Source organism: Quercus suber, unplaced genomic scaffold (assembly GCF_002906115.3).
Source record: "Quercus suber isolate HL8 unplaced genomic scaffold, Cork oak 2.0 scaffold_26, whole genome shotgun sequence".
Lineage (NCBI taxonomy): Eukaryota > Viridiplantae > Streptophyta > Magnoliopsida > Fagales > Fagaceae > Quercus > Quercus suber.
Window position 1 is genome coordinate 1,094,693 of NW_027069491.1, and position 23,968 is coordinate 1,118,660.

General features: G+C 36.2%; 1 protein-coding gene across 1 annotated transcript; it reads right to left on the minus strand.

Annotated features, from left to right (window-relative positions):
* Window positions 1–5,380: 5,380 nt before the first annotated feature.
* On the minus strand, window positions 5,381–7,246 carry LOC112033703 (delta(8)-fatty-acid desaturase 2). The gene has a single exon (XM_024066483.2). The coding sequence runs from the start codon at window positions 6,887–6,889 to the stop codon at window positions 5,546–5,548; it is 1,344 nt and encodes a 447-aa protein (XP_023922251.1). The 5' UTR covers window positions 6,890–7,246; the 3' UTR covers window positions 5,381–5,545.
* Between the last annotated feature and the right edge of the window lie 16,722 nt (window positions 7,247–23,968).

Sequence of the window (23,968 nt, forward strand, 5' to 3'; positions counted from 1 at the left end):
CATATGGTAAAAAAGCGTGTTTGTATATATATGTGTGTGTGTGTGTGTGTGTGTGTGTGTTGGGGGGGAGGAGGTTGTCTTGATAAATATATTAGCATCGCAACTTGGCCTCCCCATACAAAAATTCTTAGCTCCGCCCCTGCAGGTGAGTCAGAGAAGGGTGGGGAGAGAGAGGTGAGGTGATAGCTCATAGGTTGGGGTTAGGGGGTGGAGAGATATTGTTGGAGAAACTAGGGCCAATTCTTGGGAGAGTGGAACTATCAGCCTGCCAACTAGGGTGTTTAAAGGTTGCGATGATATCTGAGTTCTCAAGGTTCACTCTAGTTCCTTTTCGATGTGAGTCCAGAACTGATTTGGACATGTTTGGATCCATCTCAGGAGATGGTTCCCTATCGGTCTCAAGCAATCGTGGGAAAGGAGTGCCTAATAGTTCTGGGTGCTTGTGTTGAAGAGGTTCAGATGTTGAGGAAGAGATAGGTCCATCAAGAAAGGCAGTAGGAGCAAAAGATGCAGGAATAGGTTTGGGGGGGAGGGGGGTGGGGGGGGGGGGTGTGGGAGATTAGCATACTTTTCGTCAAGAAAGGAGAGCTTTCCATATCTGTGAAAGAATGAGACTCGGTATTGATTGAGGAACTGACAGAAGCGTTTTTAGAGGAACCATTAGTGCTGGAGGCTGTAGAGTGTGGATTGTTGGGAGTGAAAGGAGTAGGATCCTTGGAGAAGGATGAGGCTGGGTTGGGGTGAGGTTGGAGGTGATAATCCAGGCCAAGATCAATACATTGGAGATCGCCTTGCGGTTTCCAAATTGCTCTAATCTTAAAGTCAAGATAATTGAAGCCTAGGGACTTTCCAGAAGGTTTAATGATTAATGCTAATCTCCAAGGGGCTCGGGTTCACTATTTTTCTTCACTGGAGAGGAGGATGACTGGAAAGGTGTCGTCGGGGTCTTCGTCTAGGTCAGAGCCCGCGTCCTCATCTTGCAAGTGTAGGTTTTGGAGCATGTGGTTTTCCTAGACGGGGGAGAGATGAGTGAAGGAGTCTCTGTAGGATTTGATGGGGCGTTGGGGGCAGAAGCTAGTATCCGTGGACTTGCGCTTTTTGGTGCTTCCAACAAGATGATCTGCTTCTTCCATTGAGCGAGCAGGTGAGGAATCCTCAGTCTCTATTCTGTGAACTTAAAAACGAACAACTATGATAACGTATATATTACATTAATTTAGCCAATTTACTTTTTGAACTTCACACTTTTGCCAAATTAAGGCACTTGTTAGTTTGCTGTTAAAAGTGAGTCACACGCATAGGCATGTGCAATTAAATTACCAAAAACAATCTTTTCTTTAAAAAAAAAAAAGCTGACAGAGAGAGGCTACAACATCACTAGACTTCGTGGTCCCGCCGCCATTTGTTTTCACCGGCGATCTCACCACCCGGGCAAAAACTGCTTACGGTTGCTACCGGTTGGGCCACAGTAAGAACGTTGGAAATATGTGCATAAATCAGGCTTACAGATTTTTTTTTTAAAGGAAGTTTATTATATGTGCATGTGCACAAATCGGGGTTGGCCATGGAAACACCATGATTCTGAAGATATTTTATTTTAGTTATTTATTTATTTTAATGGGGTGATTGTTTAATATGCGGGTAGTGTTCATCAACTTTATCCTACATGATTTTGAGATGGCAAATGTGATTTGATTATAGCTCAAATAGCAGATCCATTCCTCTGTTTATTCCTCTTCATATACTTTCTTTAAAAAATTCATCTGTTTATTCCCTCTTATTCTTATTTATTTAATTATTGATTGCCTACACAAATGACAAAACCAATGATACGCTTTGGGGATGAAGGATCCAAGTGTTATTGTTGTCGAAAACTACAAGCGGTTTGGAAGCCGCCCTTAAGCCAGGTTTGTTTGACTATGTCTGGGTCCAATTCTACAATAACCCTCCTTGCCAGTACACTCCTGGTAGTATTAGCAATCTCGAAGAAGCATAGAAGCAGTGGACTTCAGATATCCCTGCTACCAAGATTTTCTTAGGGCTACCTGCTGCTCCTGCAGCAGCTGGAAGTGGCTTCATTCCTGTAGTTGATCTCACTTCTCAATTGCTTCCAGCGATTAAAAATTCTCACAAGTATGGAGGTGTTATGGTGTGGTCCAAGTATTAGGAAGATCAATCTGGATACAGTTCGGCCATCAAGAGCCATGTCTAAATATCAAGATCACTATTTGAGATTCCTATTTAAGTAACTTCCAAGATGGAGGGTTTATGTCTCTTCCATTAGTGTTCTGTATGGATGTATGATTTATAAATATTATGTATAAAAACTTGGGGAGAATTGTGTGTTTTTTGGTACATGTACCTTCCTTCCCTTTGGTTTTTCTTGCAGTCTTCATGATATGCTTCATTAACACCCTTCATTTTCCAAAACTTTATTTACTATGACTACCAAGTTATCATAATTATAGTTTTATACTCGAATGATCAAATACAGTTTACACAATGCTCCATATAAAAAATTTAAATTATATCATATGAATGTAAATTGAAAAAATAACATTTAACTGATGGATTTAAAAAAAAAAAAAATCAAAATCATATATTTGAGAAGTTCAGTCGCATATTCAACACAATCCCTCTGCAGGCTAAAATTTTTTTGCGTCACCGTATATGGAGGAAGTGTGAATTTCCAATGGCATCATATTCTTCTAAACTCTCTTTAATATTTATTTTTATAAGGAAACTCATATAAATATAATTATTAAGCATACTTCAGAAGGACCATCAACTTAATTTGAATAAATTAGAGTTGATCAGTCCAGATGAAACAAGATTTTCTGTAATTGATAACATAGTAAGACTAAAAAAAAAAAACTGTTTAGTACACTAGGATGTTATCAAGTTTGTTTAAGATGAGACTGGAGCAAACAAGAGATGGCAAAGAGCACCATCAATGGTGGTGCTAAAATTGCTAAAATGCACCACAAACACTAAAAAGCAAGCCACAATGGTGGTGGTATATCTAATTTTTTTTTTTGCAAATGGTGAATATTGAATAGCTATCTTTTACAAGCTCACTGTAGCTCCAAAGGGGAAAAAAAGGAAGAGACAAAGAATAAAGTAAGGATAAAAAAAAAAGAATAAAGAAAATATTTAAATAAAGTGGTAAAAAATAAAATCATTGACGTTGGGTATATTATAAAGTGTGGTGTTAAAATAAAAAAAGTAACTTTTTAAGTTGCTAAAATCTAAAATTTTGAAACCACTAATGCGGATGCTCTTAGAGTCAAAATGACATCCAAACTTACAGTATTTAATTAATATTATTGCTTTTGTTCTAGTTAAGATTCTTTTTTATGAACAATTACTGCTTAAAGGTCCTCAAGGAATAAAGCCTCCTTGACAGTTGACATACACTTTCTGATATATAAGCTGGTTTAGATAAAATGTTGCACAAGCATGAGTTTTTACATACAATCTCACAATGTTAATAAAGGATGAAGGTGATTATACTTTCAGAAGAGTGTGGAAGCCAATGTTGTCATACATACTAAGGAGATACAAAACAATTCTCAACTCACATTTGGAATAACTTAGGGAAAGAATTGGGAGGAGGAGGCTTCCCTTTACGTACAAACAGGGGAGGAGGTGAAGATATTGCTAATATACATCTGGAAGAGATATAAAATAAGTATCAACTCAACTTTGGAATAACTTAGGGAAAAAATTGGGAGGTGGAAGCTTCCCTTATGGTCTTAGGGAAAAAATTGGGAGGAGGAAGCTTCCCTTAACGCATGGACCATAATCTTTATGAACATAAAAAGTTATGTAAGAATAAAGACTTTTAACTAACCACGACTCCTCCCTACGCAGAATCTGGATGTATAACTTAAAAAAGTCCCAAAAATTCATTATCTGTTAATTTCAGTTCAAATTCAGTGAAAAACCTTTTTATTGCAGTACACTATACACCCTAAGGAAATTTTGATTTTGAAGTCGATTTTAGGATACATCTTTCTCTTAAGCCATTCAAAAATAGCTTCCAACTATACACCTGGCATTCTAAATAGATCTAATATTACTATTTTCGTGTGTGTTCTAATAAGTATTACTGTTTACTATAAAAAAAAAATAGAAATGTTTATTCCACATTGGTTGCGTGTGTTTAGTGTTAGTTGTTTATAATCTTAGTCTACAACTACAAATGTTAGGCTATTTTGTAGTTGTACTCTGACTATGTAATGTATTATAAATCTAATTTAAAAACGCTAATATTACTATTTTCTTGTATATTCTAATAAGTATTATAAATCTAGTTGTTATTATTATTATTTCAAATAAAAATAATTTCTAATATACAATTTATAAAAGTAATCATATAAATAAATCCTTTTAATAAAAATCATTAATGCACAACTATAAATAATTAACGTATGCAATCACTCCATTAGCCAATTCAATGAATCAATTCTTTAATATAAATACAATTTGTTGAGTAGAAGCCTAATAAAGAAAGTTTCAAGGAATATGCCGGGTAGAACTTATGAGGTTTCTGTTTTTATATATTTATTGATGATTTTTACTGCAAGTCCTAAGTTTGCAATAGGAAAGGATTCTGTTCTTGAACAATTACTGCTTAAAATGACTCTTGACATACACTTTCTTATATATAAGCTGCGAATTGTGATTTAGATAATGGTGGCTGCACAAGCATGAGTTTGTTTGTTTGTTTTTTTTTTTTTTTTGGTTATGCAATGCTATTCGGATTCGGAGTGTATTTAGGTGATCATACTATTAGGGGAACAACTTGTGATCATACTATTAGCGGAACAACTTACCTAACGAATTGAAGTTACTATACAAACAGGGGAGAATGTGAAGCCAATGCTGTCACAAGTCTCAACTAACTTAGGGAAATAATTCGGAAGAGGAAGCTTCCCTTAACATATGGAGGTAAACAGGATTGGAGGTGAAGCCAATGCTATCATACATCCGATGGAGATAAAATAAGGAGAGAATACAAAAGGGTTTCAGTCCCAGCGATCTACTTTTCCACATGCTGATCAAATATACAAATATATTGAGAATTTTTCATCCACCAGTACCTTTCACCTAAACAACATTTCAAAGTAGGAAATGCTTGATAGGAGATATCAATCTTAATATACAATTTAATGGAAAGATCTCAAGAAATACTGTTAAAAGAGGATACCAACTAACCTAACCATCGATATTTATATGATTTCCTATAAAGAATCTACACATCTGGTAGACAGAGGTATATACTACAATAGTAATATTTATATTAAATTCCAACAAAATGAAGAAATATCAAGCATTGTTTAACACCCTGTACCGAAGGAAATAAAATCAAACAATATTACAAAAAACAAAAATCTGAATCTTAAATTGAACCATAGTATGTGAGATATAATATAAAATTTGGAAATAAAAATTATCCTAATGGCCTCAAAACATACCATGAAATTTTATGGAAATAGCAAGATAAATATTACAAAGAAAAAGGAAAAAGATGTTAGTAGCCTCAGCCATGAGTATTAACAGCCTCCCACACCAAGTTCTTAGGGACAGGGCTGGTCAAGTCACGAGCCTCCTGCGCCGCTGACTTTAGGGTCCTGATGGTGGATGCATTGGCCGCCCAGAAGGACAAACTTCTATAAGGCAAGTTGTGCTTCTTGCATAAATCCCTCACAACAGGAGAAATGTTCCTTAATTGGCACCGCGGTAATCGGGGGAACAAATGGTGCTCAAGCTGGAATTGCAATCCACCAAAGAACCAATCCATCCAAGAAGAGCAAGAAATATCAATAGTCCCATATGTCTGCTTCTCAAACCAATCATTCCCATTTGGAAGTCCAACATAAACATTGGCTGAGAAATGATTCAAACAGAACTGAATGTGTTGGAGGGCTGTAACAGCAAAACTTGCCAACACGAACATCACCCTCTCTGGCCAATTGGGTAGACATGAAACAAGGAGAGGAAACCAAGTCCAGAATACAAGAAGCCCCAAAATGTTCATAGCTCTATGGGGGACATTCCTCGAAGAGAACAACAGCAAGAATGTCTGAATAAACAAGTTGACCCTTCCAACCATCATCACTGGATAAAATGTGAAATGCTGGTAACTGACTAGGAATCTAGCCACAGGATCAAACGTCAACTTCCTCCCATAAAAGCAAGATGTAATAGAATTAAACAATTTTGATGACACGGCAAAGACTGGAATGTGTTGTAGATCAGGATCATGATCAAGACTATTGCAAGCAATGTGGTGGGCATTATGAGTCCATTTCCACCAAGCAATGCTGATCCCAGTTAAGCAATTCCCAGCAATGAGTTGCACAACTCTGTTGTATTTGGGACTTGACATTACTTGGTAATGCCCAGAATCATGACCAATATAAGCACTTTGAATCCAAAGCATACCCAACAACATACCACAAACCAAATGAACCAAAACACTCTCACTCTTCAAAACACCATAAACAACAATGGAAAGCATTAAAGCAACACATGTTAAACAGTACAAAGTCCCATGTCCTTTCTTTTCAAACAAACCCATTTTGGCGATTTCAAAATACAGCTTTCTGTAGTCGTTGGACACCTCTGAAACCTTGAAATCTTCGAGGTAATACCCAGTAAAGAGCTTGTCAAGATATTGCCAAGCAGTACCAGGATGGTAGGCTAAGAAAGCATCAGTAACATCTTGCCCACCCAAATTGAGAAGAGGAGTGTCTCCACCAGGGTGCTCCTTAACCCAATTAGACACATTGTAAACTTTCCCCTGTATAGAGATCCACAGGTCCCCTGCCTTGTTGTGCTCTCTAAGTTCCGCAACAGTAATGAACTTTTTCTCAGACCCCATTTTTGATAAATAGAAAAAAACAAAGATTCAAAATGCAAATCAAAACAATGGTAGCAACAACAACAAAAGAGAAGAGATGAAACAAGTGTGTATAAGCAGAGAGATCTAAAAAAAAAAAAAAAGACAAAACAAATCAAATCTAAAAATCACCTCCCTTTTGTGAAGATGGGGTTGTCTTTTTTAGATGACAAAAACCAATACAAACCAACCCCACTCACAAGGGATATTGCAGATTTGATTTAGTTTTCAATCCTCTTCCAATTTTTGCTCGCACTCTGTGTCTCTCCCTTTCTTTTTTTTCTTCTTTTTTTTTTTGTTGAGAAAATCTCTTCCGGTTATTCTAAATATATATAAAATAAAAGATTCTTATTATAGGACTAAAATGAGCGTACGAAGAAAAAGAGGTTAAAAACTTTTAAAAAGAGATATTTATTGTTATTCACTGGAAAGCAGGCAAGTAAAGCGCGTTGGTTTTATTAAAAAAACGCTTGGTGGAGAAAATTAGGTACAGCGAAAGGTCGTAAATGTTTACGTTTGAAATTAGTAAATTACGAAACTGACCTTTGCTTTATCGTATAGCTTTCATGTTAAATGACGATTTTGTCCACTCATGAGGTGTGGGATCCAGATGGACGGTTTAAATTGCAGTGCAATTGTGGCGACAGGTACGTGTGACAGACATTTTCACTGGTGAAGGCTTTTTTCTTTCTTTTTTGGAAAGAGCGTTAAGCCAGCCGCACATGGCATGGCAATGGCATATTACACACACATCTGCTCGGATATGGAATTTTGCCAAACAATACTCTCTTTCCTCTTTTTTTTTTTTTTTTTTCCTACTATTTATTTGTTCGGATTTAGTAAAAGGTATTATCATGATAAGGACTAGTCAAAATTTTTTTTGCTTCTAATAATGAATTGCTACAACTGGACATAAAAATAAAAATAAAAAAAAATCCAAAAAAGTACTAATAAAGTAGCAAATACCCTAGCCTTTGCCAATTCTCTCTTATTTTTCTATTATTTTTTTATTATGGTAAGTGTTATCGGTGAAGTAAGAACAATAAAATTTGACTACAAAATTAGTTGTAACTTAAAATTACAATTTTACTCAATATTTTTTTATTAGATGTGAATTTTGACAAATCTACTATTAGATTACAATTTCTTCTTATGTTCATACTTACAAAATTTCTAGAAAATTAAAGATTAATAATTATGTTATCTCTAAATTATTTAAATTACAAGTTTTTATAGTTTAAAATTATATAAAAAATATATAATCTTTAAATTATATAGTAAATAATATCTGATTGATACAAAATTTGACATGTGTATTAAGAGCGTAAAAACATGCAATCTAATAGTTAAATTTTCAAAATATGTTATAATGTTAATGATATTGAGTAAGTTTGTAACCTTAGGCTACAACCAATTTTATAACTAAACTTTGTCTCGTTAACAAACAACTTTATGTCAAATATTTACCAGCATTTACCTACATTTGCTGCCTCTTTGTCGTTTTTATTGTTATAAATATTTACCCAAGTTCAAAATAATAATAAAAAATTGTAAATATTTTCAACCTTTGATTAAAAAACAAGTAGTAAAAGAAAGAGTGAAAGTTATTTTTACATTTTTATTCACAATCTGGTTCTCAATTTATATATGATATTAAATTATTTTTATTTACCTGTTTATATAAAAAAAAAAAAATTAAATAATAGTAGCAGTTAACTAGTTACTTATGCCATTTAGTAAATAAATTGGCAAAAAGCTTGCACTTGTAAATGGTAGTTATTTCATACACAAGTAGTCGTTACTTCCTACCCATAAACCACCCCCTCCTTGATTTGTGGGTAGTTATGGTTTGAAAATATTCACCCCCGGCCTATTGGTTATTAGTGAAAGATGGAAGTATACAAGCAAACTCTCTCCAACAAAAATGTGATCCTCTATCAAGAATGACTGCTCCCGATCAACGAAAGAATAACTTCATGCTTTCCACCTCGTAGTAGACTTGTAACTTAAATTTTAGGAGTAGGAGTAGACTTGTAACTTAACTTTTAGTAGTAAGGAGTAATTGTAACTTGATTTAGTAGTGGTGTATATTGATTTTAGAGTAGACATGTTGTCATGCTTGTCTTTGGCACTGACATCCTTAGTAGTGGTGTATCTCTTGTCATGGCCTTGCTGTTACTAGGGTAACAAGGAAGGCACCAAAATCTCCTCCATGATTGATTTGAACATGTGATATGGATTTTACTTTTAGTTTAGAGGGAAGAATACAAGCCTGAATGACTGAAACCGCTTAGAGGATTGTTGCAACATCATCCGCATTACGATGCAGCTCTTGATTGATTTTCTTAGCTAGCTAGTACATCGCATGATAGAGTTGCTCCATTTGGCCTCTCAAATCGTTTATGAGCTCCATTTCTTGCAAGACATGCAACACTATTTCGTTGGCAGAAACTCAAGGACTTTACATTGCAATAAGGTATAAAGTGGAGTGCACTTTTATGCTCTAGTGGTCAATATTGAGTGCTTTAAGTGGAGTACACTTTTTTTGTTTCCCAATAAATTCAATATCAACTTCAAATTGTCAAAAGGCTCTATAATGGATAATAGTGGTGCTACCAAATTTAGTCTTGTTACTGTTATCATAAAAATAAGTTTGATTATTTCTAATTATGCATGGTTTCAGTTGCTATTTAGTTTGCTAATTGCTCTATGTAGGTGTTGTAGCTTTTAGCTGTTGGTGTTCTGTTGTTTGTATAGTTTGCTTATATCTTACATATTTTCTTAAAGGAATTGTATACCTACTTTTCCCATAGAAGATCTAGGTAGATATCGTAATAGGAAAGGTGGACTCAGTACAAATATTTTAGGAGCTTGGAATGCTAATCTGAAGTTCATATATATGTATTAATTACCTGGTTGGGAGGGATTCACATTGGATTCTCGAGTGTTGCGTGATGCTTTGAGTTGGCGCCATTGCCTAGAAATACCACCGAGTAGGTATTATCTTGTGGGTTTTGGGTGCACAAATTGTACAGGGTTTTTAGCTCCTTATAGAGGAACTCGATATCATCTAAATTTGTGGAGAGGAAATACACCAACAGATTATAAGGAGCTAATTAATCTTCGACACTCATCTGCAAGAAATACAACTGAACTGGCTTTTGGGTTATTGAAGAAAAGGTGGGCAATATTATGCACAACTAGTTTTTATAAAGTGAAGACTCAAATTAGGATCATTAATATGTGTTGCATTTTTCATAACTTTATACAGGATGAAATGAATAAGTTGTTTAGAGCTGCATGTGGATCTTGAGTTAGAAGATGTTTCACTAAATGAAAATGAGATATTAGAAGAAAACATCACAATTTTTAGTCACTAAATTACTAATGAGTGGTAGGCCTTTCGAGATGCTTTGGCAAAGGAAATGTTTAAGGGATATCAATCTTGATATTGTCGTGTTATTTGAAAAACATTTTAGTTGTCAATAGTTGGCAAGACATGTATTACTATATATTTAGTTGGCTATGACTAAAGATACATTTTGTCAATTGGATTATCAATATTACATTATGTATTGATTAAAAATGTTACTAAAATTAAAATGTAGAAAGATTAAGAAAATGACAAAGTTTAACTACAAAATTGGTTACAGCCTAAGGTTACAATTTTACTCAATATTTTTTTATTAGAGATGAATTTTGACAAATTTTCTATTGGATTACATTTTCTTCTTATATCCTTCATGCTTGCAATATTTGTAGAAAATTAAACATCAATAGCTGTGTCATTTATAAATTTTTTAAATTGCAAGTTTTTGTATTTTAAAATTATGCATAAAATATAAGTTTGTAGATCATATAATAAATAATATCCGATTCGCATAAAATTTGATATGTGTATTAAGAGCATAAAAAACATGCAATTCAATGATTAAATTTTCAAAATAGGTAGTAATGCTAATTTTTTTAAAGGAAGTTGTAACCTTAGACCGCAACTAACTTTATAATTAAACTTTGTTCTTAAGAAAAATAATAATTAAAAAAAATATATATTTTATTGATCTTAAATCCATATCCAAATTTAGGTATCCAAACAATGGAATTTTAAATGATGAATTTCAAATCCTTCATTATTTAAAAAGACCCAAACAAGGAATTTTAAAATTAAGGGATTTCAAATAAAGACATTTTAAATCAATGGATTTCAAATCCCAATCCAAATCCAAATGTTCCATCCAAACACAACCTTCAAGTTTTGTAGTCTAAAATTATGCATAAAAAATAAGTTTATGCATTGAATAATAAATTGCATCTGATTGGCATGAAATTTGACATATGTGTTAAGGACCTAAAGAACATGCAATTCAATCACTAGATTTTCAAAATATGTAGCCATGTTATTTTTTTTTTAATTGAAGTTATAGCCATTGGCTACAACCTAGGGTTTTTTTTTTCTTCTCTCTAGAGAAAAGTAGTTACAACTAAATTTGTAGCCAAATTTTGTCCAAAGAAACTTTCCACATTTTTGGAGTCAATTATTTATTTTGTAAGAATTAATTATACGTAAATCTGGTTGCAATTTGGTATATATATATATATATATATTTGGATTGTCTAGAATTTCATATCTTTCTAAGTAACCATTTCGTATATGGTTGCACTTGAATCCAAATATTTCAAATTTTTTTCTTAACACTAGTAAAAAAATAAAAGTCTAATACTTTCCAAATATTTCAAATTTTTTTCTTAATACTAGTAAAAAAATAAAAGTCTAATACTTTCCAAATTATAATTCCAATAGTGTATAAAGCTCTCTAGGGCTAAATATACTACGTCCAACATTTTTAATTTATTTATTAAAGAAGTGGTATCTCAGTTTTGTCAAACTATTGTCCAAAAACTAATAAACGATAATGTGGTGGATGGAATATGAAATTTCTAGGTTTAGGACTTGTCCTAGTCTGTCACTAAAGGGACATTCCTTGGCCCTTGTGAAGAATTATAATACCAATTTGTGATGATGTGAATATGTTGAGATTAATGTATTGTCCATTTTGGTGTAAAACTTTTTTTTTTTTTCCAAAAACACTTTTTGTGTTTTCTACTATTTATGATTTGAGATGGCGATTAAACCCATTCATAAAATAGTTTGCCACAGTGCCTAAGCCCACAAAGACCAATGATAGTCGCATACTTTCTTTGTTGTATACTCTTCCTCATGTTCATGAAATTCTCTCTTCGAATCGAAGTGTTTTGGCTAAATATGGTTAAATTTGAGTTTATTTGTAATATGTGCACTATTCAAAGTTATTTAGCCGCGTGAGGATTGAGACGAATTTTGGCAATGGTGTTGTCGAAATTTATGAGAAAAAGTAGGAGAGAGAAGAGAGAAATGATGTGACAAGGGGAAGGGAGAGAAAGAGCAATATCAGCAATGGTATTGCCAACATTGTTGAGGCTCAAATTTTCTTCCCTTAATTGATTGCCCAACTGACTGAATGCTAAGTTGCCCATCAGTTCACTAAAAAGAGGAGAGCGAAAAATTTCTATTGTGGCAATTGCCAAAATAGCAGAGAGAGGAGTGAAAAAATAAATTGTATTTTGGCAATCCCATGCCAAAATAGGAGAGAGTAGAAAAAAAAAAGTGTGTAATGTGGTATTACCGAAATTGGTGAGACTAGGGGAGAGAAAAAAAAAAAAATTTCGGACTATAGCAATACAAGTGCTGAAGTAGGAGAGATGAGAGAGAATAAATTTTTTGTATTTTGGCAATCTCACTGCTGAAATAGGAAAGAGAAGCCCATTGCCAAAATAGGAGAGTAGAAAAAAGAAAGAAAGTGTGTAATGTGGTATTACTGAAATTGGTGAGACTAGGGGAGAGAAAAAATTTTGGATTATAGCAATACAAGTGTTGAAGTAGGAGAGATGGGAGAGAATAAATTTTTTATATTTTGGCAATCCCTTGGCTGAAATAGGAAAGAGAAGCCCATTGCCAAAATAGGAGAGAAGAAAAAAAAAATTGTTTGTAATGTTGTATTTAAAAGGTAGTGTATTGAATGTTATTTTTTACATTTCGTATATGGGTGAAAGTATCTTGATGTGAGAAAATTGGTAATGTGACTAAATATTATTGGAGAACGGAGTTTTCCTCCGTGAACTTACTAAATTTATTCTTTTGGAAAAATCAATTGATAAATTCTCATACTTAACAAAGTTTTCCTTTCCCTTATTTGTAAGGTTTATAATTGGTCACTTTTGTCACTTGGGTAATTTTAAAAATCAATACATACATTCTCATACCCCATTAATTTTGTTATTTGAATTTTAAATTCCAGAGGGTAATTTTAAAATGGGCAACTTTTTATTTAAAAGGCAGTGTATTAAATGTTATTTTTTACATTTTGTATATGGGTGAAAGTTAGACATGGCAAAACGGGCGGGTCAGGTCGGGTTCGGGTCGGGTCAATCGGGTTGCGGGTCAAAACGGGTCACGGGTCAAAACGGGTCATTTTTAAACGGGTCAAACGGGTTGCGGGTCAAACGGGTCGCGGGACGAGTCGAGTTGACCCGTATTTTTCAAACAAGTTTTTTTTTTTTTTTTGGAAATAGATGCAATTTGTCAATTGTTTCTAAGTTCCTTAACTGTGATTAGATTTTCATTGGTGATACTATTACCACTTACTAATTACCACTAAACACTTGATACCTAAATTTGGTGCAACTCTTATTCCAGATTTCTAGAAGCTAATCTTGGTATAATTTTTGATATGTTTAAAGTAGGAAGAGAAAATGAAGGTGGCAAGTAAAGAATGACAAACTATAATGGAGTACATAACATATTAAGTGAAGAAGAATAAGTAAATATCTTATAAGAATTACACCTCAATCTCAATCTACTCAACGTTGGTAAACGTGGAAAAACGGTCGGGTCGGGTCGGGTTCGGGTTGGGTCAATCGGGTCGCGGGTCAAAATGGGTCACGGGTCAAAACAGGTCATTTTTAAACGGGTCAAACGGGTTGCGGGTCAAACGGGTCGCGGGTCAAACGGGTCTGACCCGTTTTGCCATGTCTAGTGAAAGTATCTTGATGTGAGAAGATTGGTAATGTGACTAAATATTATTGGAGAATGGAGTTTTCCACCGTGAACTTACTAAATTTATTCTTTTAGAAAAATCAATTGATAAATTCTCATACTTAACAAAGTTTCCCTTTCCCTTATTTGTAAGGTTTATAATTGGTCACTTTCATCACTTGGGAAATTTTAAAGATCAATACATACATTCTCATACCCCATTAATTTTGTTATTTGAATTTTAAATTCCGGAGGGTAATTCTGAAATGGGTAACTTTTTATTTAAAAGGTAGTGTATTAAATGTTATTTTCAATAAGAAGTTATGAATGTACACTTTTGGCCCCTTAAAGTTTATGATTGTTTTCAGTTTAGTTCTCTATATTTCAAAATTGTTATTTTGATTCTTTATATTTGATTTTGTTTTTATATTCACCTTTTACATTTTAAAATTTTCATCATTATGAAAGGCTTACTAGTTACTAGTTACTAGCGTCAGTGTAGAACTCATAAGTAATGGATAATTTAAGTAAAAAGTTTTCTTTTAATTGGTTGCCAAACACACACATAATTTGAAAGTTAAAATAAAAATTTGGAGACATCAAGGGCCAAAACATAAAACTAAATCAAACATGAAATGTGAAATTAAAAAAATTTTAAAACTTAAACAATCAAAATAAAAATAATCCCCAAATTTCAAATAACAAAAATATACTTTAGTCAAAATTTTAATTTTTTAAAGGATGGTCACAATTTGGCTCGAAAGTTTTGATGTTCCCTTTGGTTATTGGCATATCAGAGATTAACCACCAATTCCATGTTTGCCAAGTCCACTCACAGAGATACTATTCTTGTAAAGTCCCCCAAAAAAGAAAAAGAAAAAAAAAACTGTATTATTATTATTATTATTAATTTTTTGTTTTTCCACGGGATAATGCCTAAGAAAACTAGAAAAGATTCTTTATTTATTTTTGATAGGAAGAAAAGATTCTTTATTTTGTTAGAAGAGAAAGAGAGTGGGTGAGAGACCCCACCACCGCATTACTCACGTTAATAATGACAAAGTCGCATCACACCAACCTGTGAGTGTGAGAGTGAGACCAGCACGCGGTTTTAGCACATGACGTGCATGTGAGAGGCTCCCACGAGTCGATCAGTCTATTATTAACACCGGAGCTCTGCTTTCTTACCCAATATATTATAATATATTTTTTCTACATGAAGAGGCCGTACTCATTCAATTATTAGTCACCTGTAAAAGTCTCCTAAGCATTGGTCCAAAATGGTGGCAAAGCCTTTAAGGTGCGTATTACTAGAATTTTTTATTCTGCCGACTAGCATTAAGATATCTCCATCGAAGTTTCTTGAAGTTTCCACGACACGTTATTCGTCGTCTACATTGATATTGCTTTCTTTTAAGGGTAAAGTTTATCATCAATCAACGTCCCAAGCATCGCATTGACTGGAATACTTTCGAGCATAAAAAAAGGGAATTTAGCATCCAGCAATTAATATACTTTTTTTTTTTTGGTTAATGCATCCAGCAATATACTATAATTAGGGTCTGTCTCGTAGTGCAACGACAAGTGGAGACGAACTTGAAGTTTTTAGTAAAATTTGTTAAACTTTTGAAATTTTCTTTAAAAAGCTTTAAGGGTCCTCTAAATTGAAACGGCTAAAAAAAATAAAATAAATAAGAACATTTAAATTAAAGTTGAAATTCCAAGTTTAAGCAATAATATTATTTTAGTACACTATTCCAACTTTTAATATGACTAAAGAATTGCTATAATAATAATAAAAAATGTATTTTCCAAAATAACACTCAATGAACAACTTTAAATTAAAGTTAAATTTTTTTCTCAAAAAAGAAAATTAAAGTTGAATTTCAAAGTTTATTACATTAAAAAAAATTCTAAGTTTTAAAATATATTCTTTAGGATTCAAATCCTTCCTCCTCTTAATATATACATATTACACTATCTCAACCTTTAATAAAATATCATTACTTATTTTTCCAAATAACACTTATTATTTAACTGTTTTTGAGTGAGAGAGGAAGCTAATAATAATAATAATAATAATAATAATAATAATAATAATGATGATGATGATGATGATGATGATGATGAAGATGATGATGATGGTGACATATACACTAATATATATATATATATATATATATATATTTCTAATAATTCAATTGTTTCAACTTACGATATTGATTTTTCTTAAGAAAGAAACCAATTAAATAACTAAGTTACAAGGTTTTTAGCAAAATATGCACCGATGATAATGATGATGATAATAATAACTACTGCTAAAAAACTAGAAGCTAAAATATGTCGAGCCTACTTGTAGGCTTGTCAAAAGCACAAAATACATCAACCTAAAATATAAAGATTATATTAATAACTAGTCACCTCACGCATGTTACATGCATATTTAGAAGCTCTCCCCTCTCTCTCTCTCTAGAGAATAAAATTGTAGAAAATAATAATCATTTAGTGAAATTTGCAAATATAAATATAAAACAATTGAAAAAGATAACTACTCAATTCTAATATATAAAACTAGCTTCTAACTATGCGTATGCTCAGAAACTCTTTTATTTTTTTGAGTAAAGGTTAATAATTTTCATTTATTATAATTTCGAAATATATATTTTTTATTTTTCAAAAAAATAAAAAGGATAAAATTTAGAGATAAACAGTAACTATAATTTTTTTTTTTTGAATATGAAGGGAAAAAAANTAATAATAATAATAATAATAATAATAATAATAATAATAATGATGATGATGATGATGATGATGAAGATGAAGATGATGATGATGGTGACATATACACTAATATATATATATATATATATATATATATTTCTAATAATTCAATTGTTTCAACTTACGATATTGATTTTTCTTAAGAAAGAAACCAATTAAATAACTAAGTTACAAGGTTTTTAGCAAAATATGCACCGATGATAATGATGATGATAATAATAACTACTGCTAAAAAACTAGAAGCTAAAATATGTCGAGCCTACTTGTAGGCTTGTCAAAAGCACAAAATACATCAACCTAAAATATAAAGATTATATTAATAACTAGTCACCTCACGCATGTTACATGCATATTTAGAAGCTCTCCCCTCTCTCTCTCTCTAGAGAATAAAATTGTAGAAAATAATAATCATTTAGTGAAATTTGCAAATATAAATATAAAACAATTGAAAAGATAACTACTCAATTCTAATATATAAAACTAGCTTCTAACTATGCGTATGCTCAGAAACTCTTTTATTTTTTTGAGTAAAGGTTAATAATTTTCATTTATTATAATTTCGAAATATATATTTTTTATTTTTCAAAAAAATAAAAAGGATAAAATTTAGAGATAAACAGTAACTATAATTTTTTTTTTTGAATATGAAGGGAAAAAAATTCTAAATTTTAGAAGTTCTCTTTTTGAATTCAAAATGAAATTTGTTATTTGACATTTATGATTCCATTTCTAAATGAAATTTCATTAATGAGGGTATTTTTGAACCACGTAAAAGTCCAGTTGAAAGAAGAGAATCCTCTTATATGTAGTATAGATTTTTGTTTTATTTTATTTTATTTTATTTTGTTTTGTTTTGTTTGTTTTTGTTTTTGTTTTTTTTTTTTGTTTTTTTTTGTTTTTTTTTTTTTTTTTTTTTTTAGTATAGATTAATAACTAACGAATAAAAAACTACTATTAACTTTAGAGAAATGCTATATTCACAACATTTTCACAACAAATACTAAGTGATAGGTTATTATTGACTGTTACAAGTAGATAAAAAAAAAATTAAGTAATGAATTATAAGAAAACTACTATTAAATTTAAGCAGTTACACTCCTAAAATAGAAATAATGTGATATGTTTTAGGAAAACCTCATTTTAAGGAATTTTAATAAATTTTTCTTGCTTTCTAAACTAAAAAAAAAAAAAAAAAACTTATTTGTAAACATTTCTTATTTATGGTTAGGACTAATATTGAAGGCTTGTTACGAGTATTTTGCAGAGTAAAAAAAAAAAGACACCAAATAACAGTAATAATCAAAATAATAATAAACGATCCAAAATGGTGGCCTAAGCCTATATAGGAAAAAAAAAATGTGGCCTAAGGACCCTTTCAAAATTATTTGACAAACAAGATATTTGTATTCAAAGATAAGATATTTGTAATTTTGTATTTATACCAACTACCATAAGATATGTGAGGAAAAAAAAAAAAAAACCCTACCATAAGATGTTTTAGGACTTATCTCCTTCGAAGTTTCCTAAAGTTTCTCGAATTAGGCCTGGTCCAAGTTGCTGGCTCACATAATCAATCAACATCTAAGCTTTTCATTGACAAATATACGTTCTAATGTTTTAGCTCTGCCCCTCAAGTTTTCTTTGACGAAGTTATAGCTGAGCAAGTTTAGTTGGAAATTAAATGTAGTTTGTATAGTTTTTGTTTCAATAAAATCTTTCTTGATTTTCAAAAGAAAAAACATATATATATATATATATATATATATATGAGTTGGGTTCAAATTACACCTGGTGTAACTCTAAGTAATGTTACACCACTCAATAACTTAGTATTGAATTAATATTTTAAAAATCCAACCGTTGAATTACATATTCTATATGTTCTTAACATGCATGCCAATTTTTATATCAATCGGATGTTATTTACCATTTGATCCATATACTCATCTTTTATACATTATTTTAAACTGCAAAAATTTGAATTTTAACAATTGTTGATAACATAGTTATTAATTTTTGATCTCCTTAAAATTTGCAAGCATGAAGAATATATAAAGATAATGTAATCTAACGATGGATTTATCAATATTCGAATACAATTAAAAAATATTGGGTGGTGTAACATTGCTTAGAGTTACACCAGGTGTAACTTGAACCCAACCTATATATATATATATATATATGTGGGGCCAGAAATTCGAGTGGCCAAGGCCCACTTCAACCCAGGCCCAAATGGCCCACGCCGAAGACGCACGATGGGTCCGAGGATGACCCTATCCTTGGCCGTCCGAGACCTCGGTACGGAGAAGGGCAAGCTCTGGGCGAACCGTCACCTCGGCATTGAATACGTTCACTTAACCCCTCTGGCCGCATTAATGGGGATGTAACCCCTTGCCAGGGCGACATCGATCAGGGTGAACCACTTGAGCAGGGATATGACCTTTGATGGGATAGGCGGTCAGGTGAAAGGCCAATAGATGATCAACAGGAGGAAGAAGATGAGCATATATAAGAAATGTGAGCAAAATGTAAAGGGAGGGAGGTCTTTTTGGGAGGAAAAAAGCCTCTTCGGCCCATGGCCGAGGAGCATCCCCAGTTGTAAACTGTTCTAAGTATTTTTTCAATAAAAGAGAAAGGAGTTCATGCTTCGTGAACGCCGGCCAGCGCCTAAACCTTCGATCCACTCTATTCAAATTCATTGTTCTGGGTTCGTTGGGCCTTTAACCCATATTTTTGGGCTAGGGCTACAAAAACAGACCCCACAATTGGCGCCGTCTGTGGGAAGGATTAGTGCGCTGGCCGGCGCAACAGGCGATGGTTCTAAGTAATCGTTCTATGAAAGATTGGTGGTCATGCAAAAAAAAAAAAAAAAAAAAAAAGAAACACTGCAGAAAAATAAAAGTTCGAGACGGAAGATTCAATAGCAAAGAAAAGAAGCTTGATATTATTTCATAAAAAGAAAAGTACAGAATACAATTAGAGGCTCAGGCAGGCGTGCTTTAAAACTATTCCTACAAGCTAGTCCTACAATCAGAGGCCTAGGCGGACCCGTCCTAAAACTAGCTAGAGGGAAGTGTCAACCCGTACCCTTACTGGCATCAAGAGAATGGGAGAACTTGACAGTAAGGGGGCGGAAGGGGGCTGAGGCTGGCTCGCTTCAAGGCCACCAACAACTCCTTTCTCGGAGCGGCGGAGCTTGAACAACATGGTCCTCGGACTCAGGCCTATGGGGAAACTAACCGCTCCTCTATACCTGGGTACTAGACAGAACCAAGGTATTGCATGGTCCTCGGACTCAAACCTATGAGGAAACTAGATACTTACAGAGAAATGAAAGCGTTAGACAGAACCAAGGCACTGCATGGTCCTCGGACTCAGGCCTATGGGGAAACTAACCGCTCCTCTATACCTGGGTACTAGACAGAACCAAGGTATTGCATGGTCCTCGGACTCAAACCTATGGGGAAACTAGATACTTACAGAGAAATGAAAGCGTTAGACAGAACCAAGACACTGCATGGTCCTCGGACTCAGGCCTATGGGGAAACTAACCGTTCTTCTATACATGAGAGCGTTAGACAGAGCCAAGGCATTGCATGGTCCTCGGACTCAAGCCCATGGGGAAACTAACCGCTCAATTAGACCAGGGTGCCAAACAGACAGGGGCATCGCATGGTCCTCGGACTCAGACCTACAGGGAGACTAACTACAAAATATCCCAGGTTAGGAAAGGATCAAGCCCTACCTGGCCCTTGAGACGCAAGAGAGCTGCCCATGCATACGTTCTCTCTCCTTATCATCGTTACTGGCGCAACTGGCCGACATACAATTCAAGCTAAAGTCATACAGGTCCAAGGAAAAAAGGAAAAGTAGGCAGCGTGTACACAAATAAGCAATTCAGATAAAGGGAAATCGAATTCGCATTACAACAATGAGTTCGTAAAAATTGCATGGCAAGAGCCACAATACATAGAGGAGAAGTATAACAAAATAAAATGACAACGTGAAAGTAGGACGAGTCGAGACGCTAGGGAGTCTACTCCTTTTGCTCAGGCTGGACAGGGGCAACCCCTGACCCTTCTGAGCCCTGGCCTAAGGGGACAGCTTGCGGGGGTACGGCGAGAGCGGCTGCTTCCTCAGTGGTGGGGGCTGGATCATCAGAAGGGATCTCTACTCTCTCTTGGGGCACCTCCTCACTCGAACACTCCCCCTGTTTAGCTACCTGCACCCCTTCAATAATCTCCCCAACCTTAGGTCCTCAGGGGCGGCCTCATGGATGGCGGGGGGGTAATACATGTTCTCTGCCTTCCACAGGTCGGACGTGGCCTCCACCCCAGCTCGTTCGAGGGCCTCAGCCCAGACCTGGGAACAATATCACCTACGCACCCCCGGGACTTGAGCCTTGTAGGCGGCCTCTACTGCAGCCACCCCATCAGCGTAGGCTGTGGTCTCAGCCTCCTCCTTGGCACGCTCGGCCATCTCCCTGCTGTGGTCAGCCTCGTCCTTAGCCCGCAGAGCCTAGTCTCTGGCCCATTCGGCCCCCCTCTGGGACTCCTCGGCCTTTGCCGCCTTAGCTTGCAGATCAGCGATTAGATCCCTCGCGATCTGCAATTGCTCCTCCACCTAGTCCAGGCGCCTCGTCTGCTCATTGGCCTAAGTCTGGGCACCCTCGAGACCAGATAGAGCATTGTCCCGCTCTCTGGACATCGCCGTCAAAGCCTCTCGGGCCTTGGCGAGGTCAGCCTCGGAATTCTTCAGGGTCGTGGTGGCCTGGTAGCGCCAAGCACGCTCCCGTTTAAGTTCCTCCTTCTGGTCATTTGCCGCCCCCTCCAACCTAAAGATAGCTTGGACAACCTGCCAGAATAACCAGTGTGCAATGAGCCCAATAAGAGGAAGAGAGTGGGAGAAGAGTTGAGGTTGTAGCCCTTACCATCCCCACATATCGCTTGAGGCTGAGGAAGACCTGCTCGCTCGTCAAAGAGTTAAGCTCAGCCATGTCCGCCGGGAGCAGCAGGCTCCTCTCCAGTGCGTCTGCCACGCGCGTACCTTCGCCCTCGTTGAAATCCCTGAGGGAGGCGTTATCCCTCAGGGGCTCCCCACGGAGCATCAGGGCTGGGAGCCAGGCCTGGACCTCGGAGGAGGTGGTGTTGACGACCCGCCTCTCCTGGCTGTGGTCGCCTATCTTAAGCTGCTTGGACGGCCATAGAGTAGTGTCCTCCTCCTATGAGGACACTGTCCTATCCTCCACGATCCTTTTACCCTTATCCTTCTTCTTCTTAGGACCAGCAGGCACGGCCTCAAAGGGCAAGCGCGTCTAAGAAGGAGAAGGAGGGAGCTTCTGCCGAGTGGAAGTCGACTTAGCCTTCGAAGGAGGAGTGTGAGTTTTCTGTTGGGACTCCCCCGGCTGGGCCTCAAGCAGGTCCAACAAGTTGGTGGTGGGCTTCCTCTTGTAACCCATTGTTGGTCGAGGAGGGGCTTCTGAAGCAAGGAGGTCTGCTTCGCTCAAATTGGGATCACCCAAGTCCTTGGGAGGATCCTTGGACTGATCAAGCTGAGCGAAAACGTCAAACGCGTCCCCTTCCCCCTCTGGAGCTCCCTCGGCGGCCTCGGCAAACAGTTGGGAAGAGGAGGGGACGCTAATGTGACAACTTCCTGGTCGGAGGGCTCCTCGGGGAATGAAAATCCGTCCTCGGTCACAGTAATCCTCTGAAACCAAGGATCGTTGGCGAGGATGACGTGCTTCGGAACCGGGAACGATTTCTGGGTGGGTGTATAACCCAAAATTATGTGGGCGGCCCTAACCTGGTTGTCGTCCTCGTTTATATACACCGGCGCCCTCAGCACCTTTTGCAAATCTTCCCGGTTAACCAGATGGAAGTGACGCTGAAAGGCGTGCGGGTCTGCAAACGGAAAGCACCATCGCATTAGTAAAAAAAAAAAAAAGGGGGGTAAAGAAAAAAGACGAGAGCTTGAAACCCTATCTGTCTCCCACTGCCCCACCTGGTGTTCCCTCTGTTGTTGGGCAGTGAAGGCCATCGTGCCACTCCCCTGACACAATGAGGGAATCCTCATAGAACCCCTTGCTGGACTCGGGGAGGCACTGAATGAGCCGCACCCTGTCGTCTCTCGTCTTCAGGTAATACGACTTGCCCTTAAGAAACTGAAGGTTGTAACACCAGTTCACGTCGTGGTGGGTCAACCTCAGCCCCATCTTCTCGTTCAGGGCGTCCACACAGCCCAGAATCCTAAAGACGTTTATCCCACACTGGGTGGGGGCCAACCGAAAGTGCATGAGGTAATCCCTCATCACCGGCCCCATGGGGATCGTCATCCCCCCTTCAAGGAAGGCGACTACGGGAATTACCACCTCGCCCTCCTGCTTGTATATGCACTACTCCCCGTCCTCACAATGTCTCAGACTTACATTGCCGGGAATTTTGTAGTCGATGATGAATTTCTCCATCGCCTCCTTAGTATCGACGTATTTCTTAAACCTACCCATCCCAGTAGACGTCTAAAAGAACTAGGAAAGAACAGGCAAAGTAGGAAAAAGGGTAAAGAGAAAAAGAGGCCAAAGAGAGACTTACAGGAAAGAGGAAGGGCTCATCGGACAGGCTTTTGTGCTGGAGGTGCTAGTAAGAGTGTGGCTGAACTCAGGAGGGGCGTACGAATGTTCTCGATTACAAATGAGGAACAGGAAGAAGCGGTTCGTACGGGTATTTATACCCCAAGTCGAGGAACCATGCGGGTTTTCCCGCTCATAAATGCAAGACGAATCTCCACCGTTGGATGGGTAACGCCTCATTGGACGTGGGGAGCACAGAGCCGCCTGAATTTAATGATGGACACGTTACGTGCTCTGAAATGTCAGCGACGTGCCCTTGGCGGGTGAATGGACCCCAGCACTGATGAGGGGTGGGGAGGGGGGTAAGGCCGAGGATGTCAAAATCCTTCTCCCCGCCCGAGGATGCGTGTAGCAAGATTTTGAGGGGCTATTGTGGGGCCAGAAATTCGAGTGGCCAAGGCCCACTTCAACCCAGGCCCAAATGGCCCACGCCGAAGACGCACAATGGGTCCGAGGATGACCCTATCCTTGGTCGTCCGAGACCTCGGTACGGAGAAGGGCTTGCCATTTTCAATAACCCACTTTTCAAATTAGTCATTAAACTCTCTCCACCTAACCCGTATTCTTCTTCTTCTACTATTCT

Bases quoted from the DNA above. Each gene is read 5' to 3' on its own strand.
- LOC112033703 (XM_024066483.2), bottom strand. From the start codon at position 6,889: ATGGGGTCTGAGAAAAAGTTCATTACTGTTGCGGAACTTAGAGAGCAC.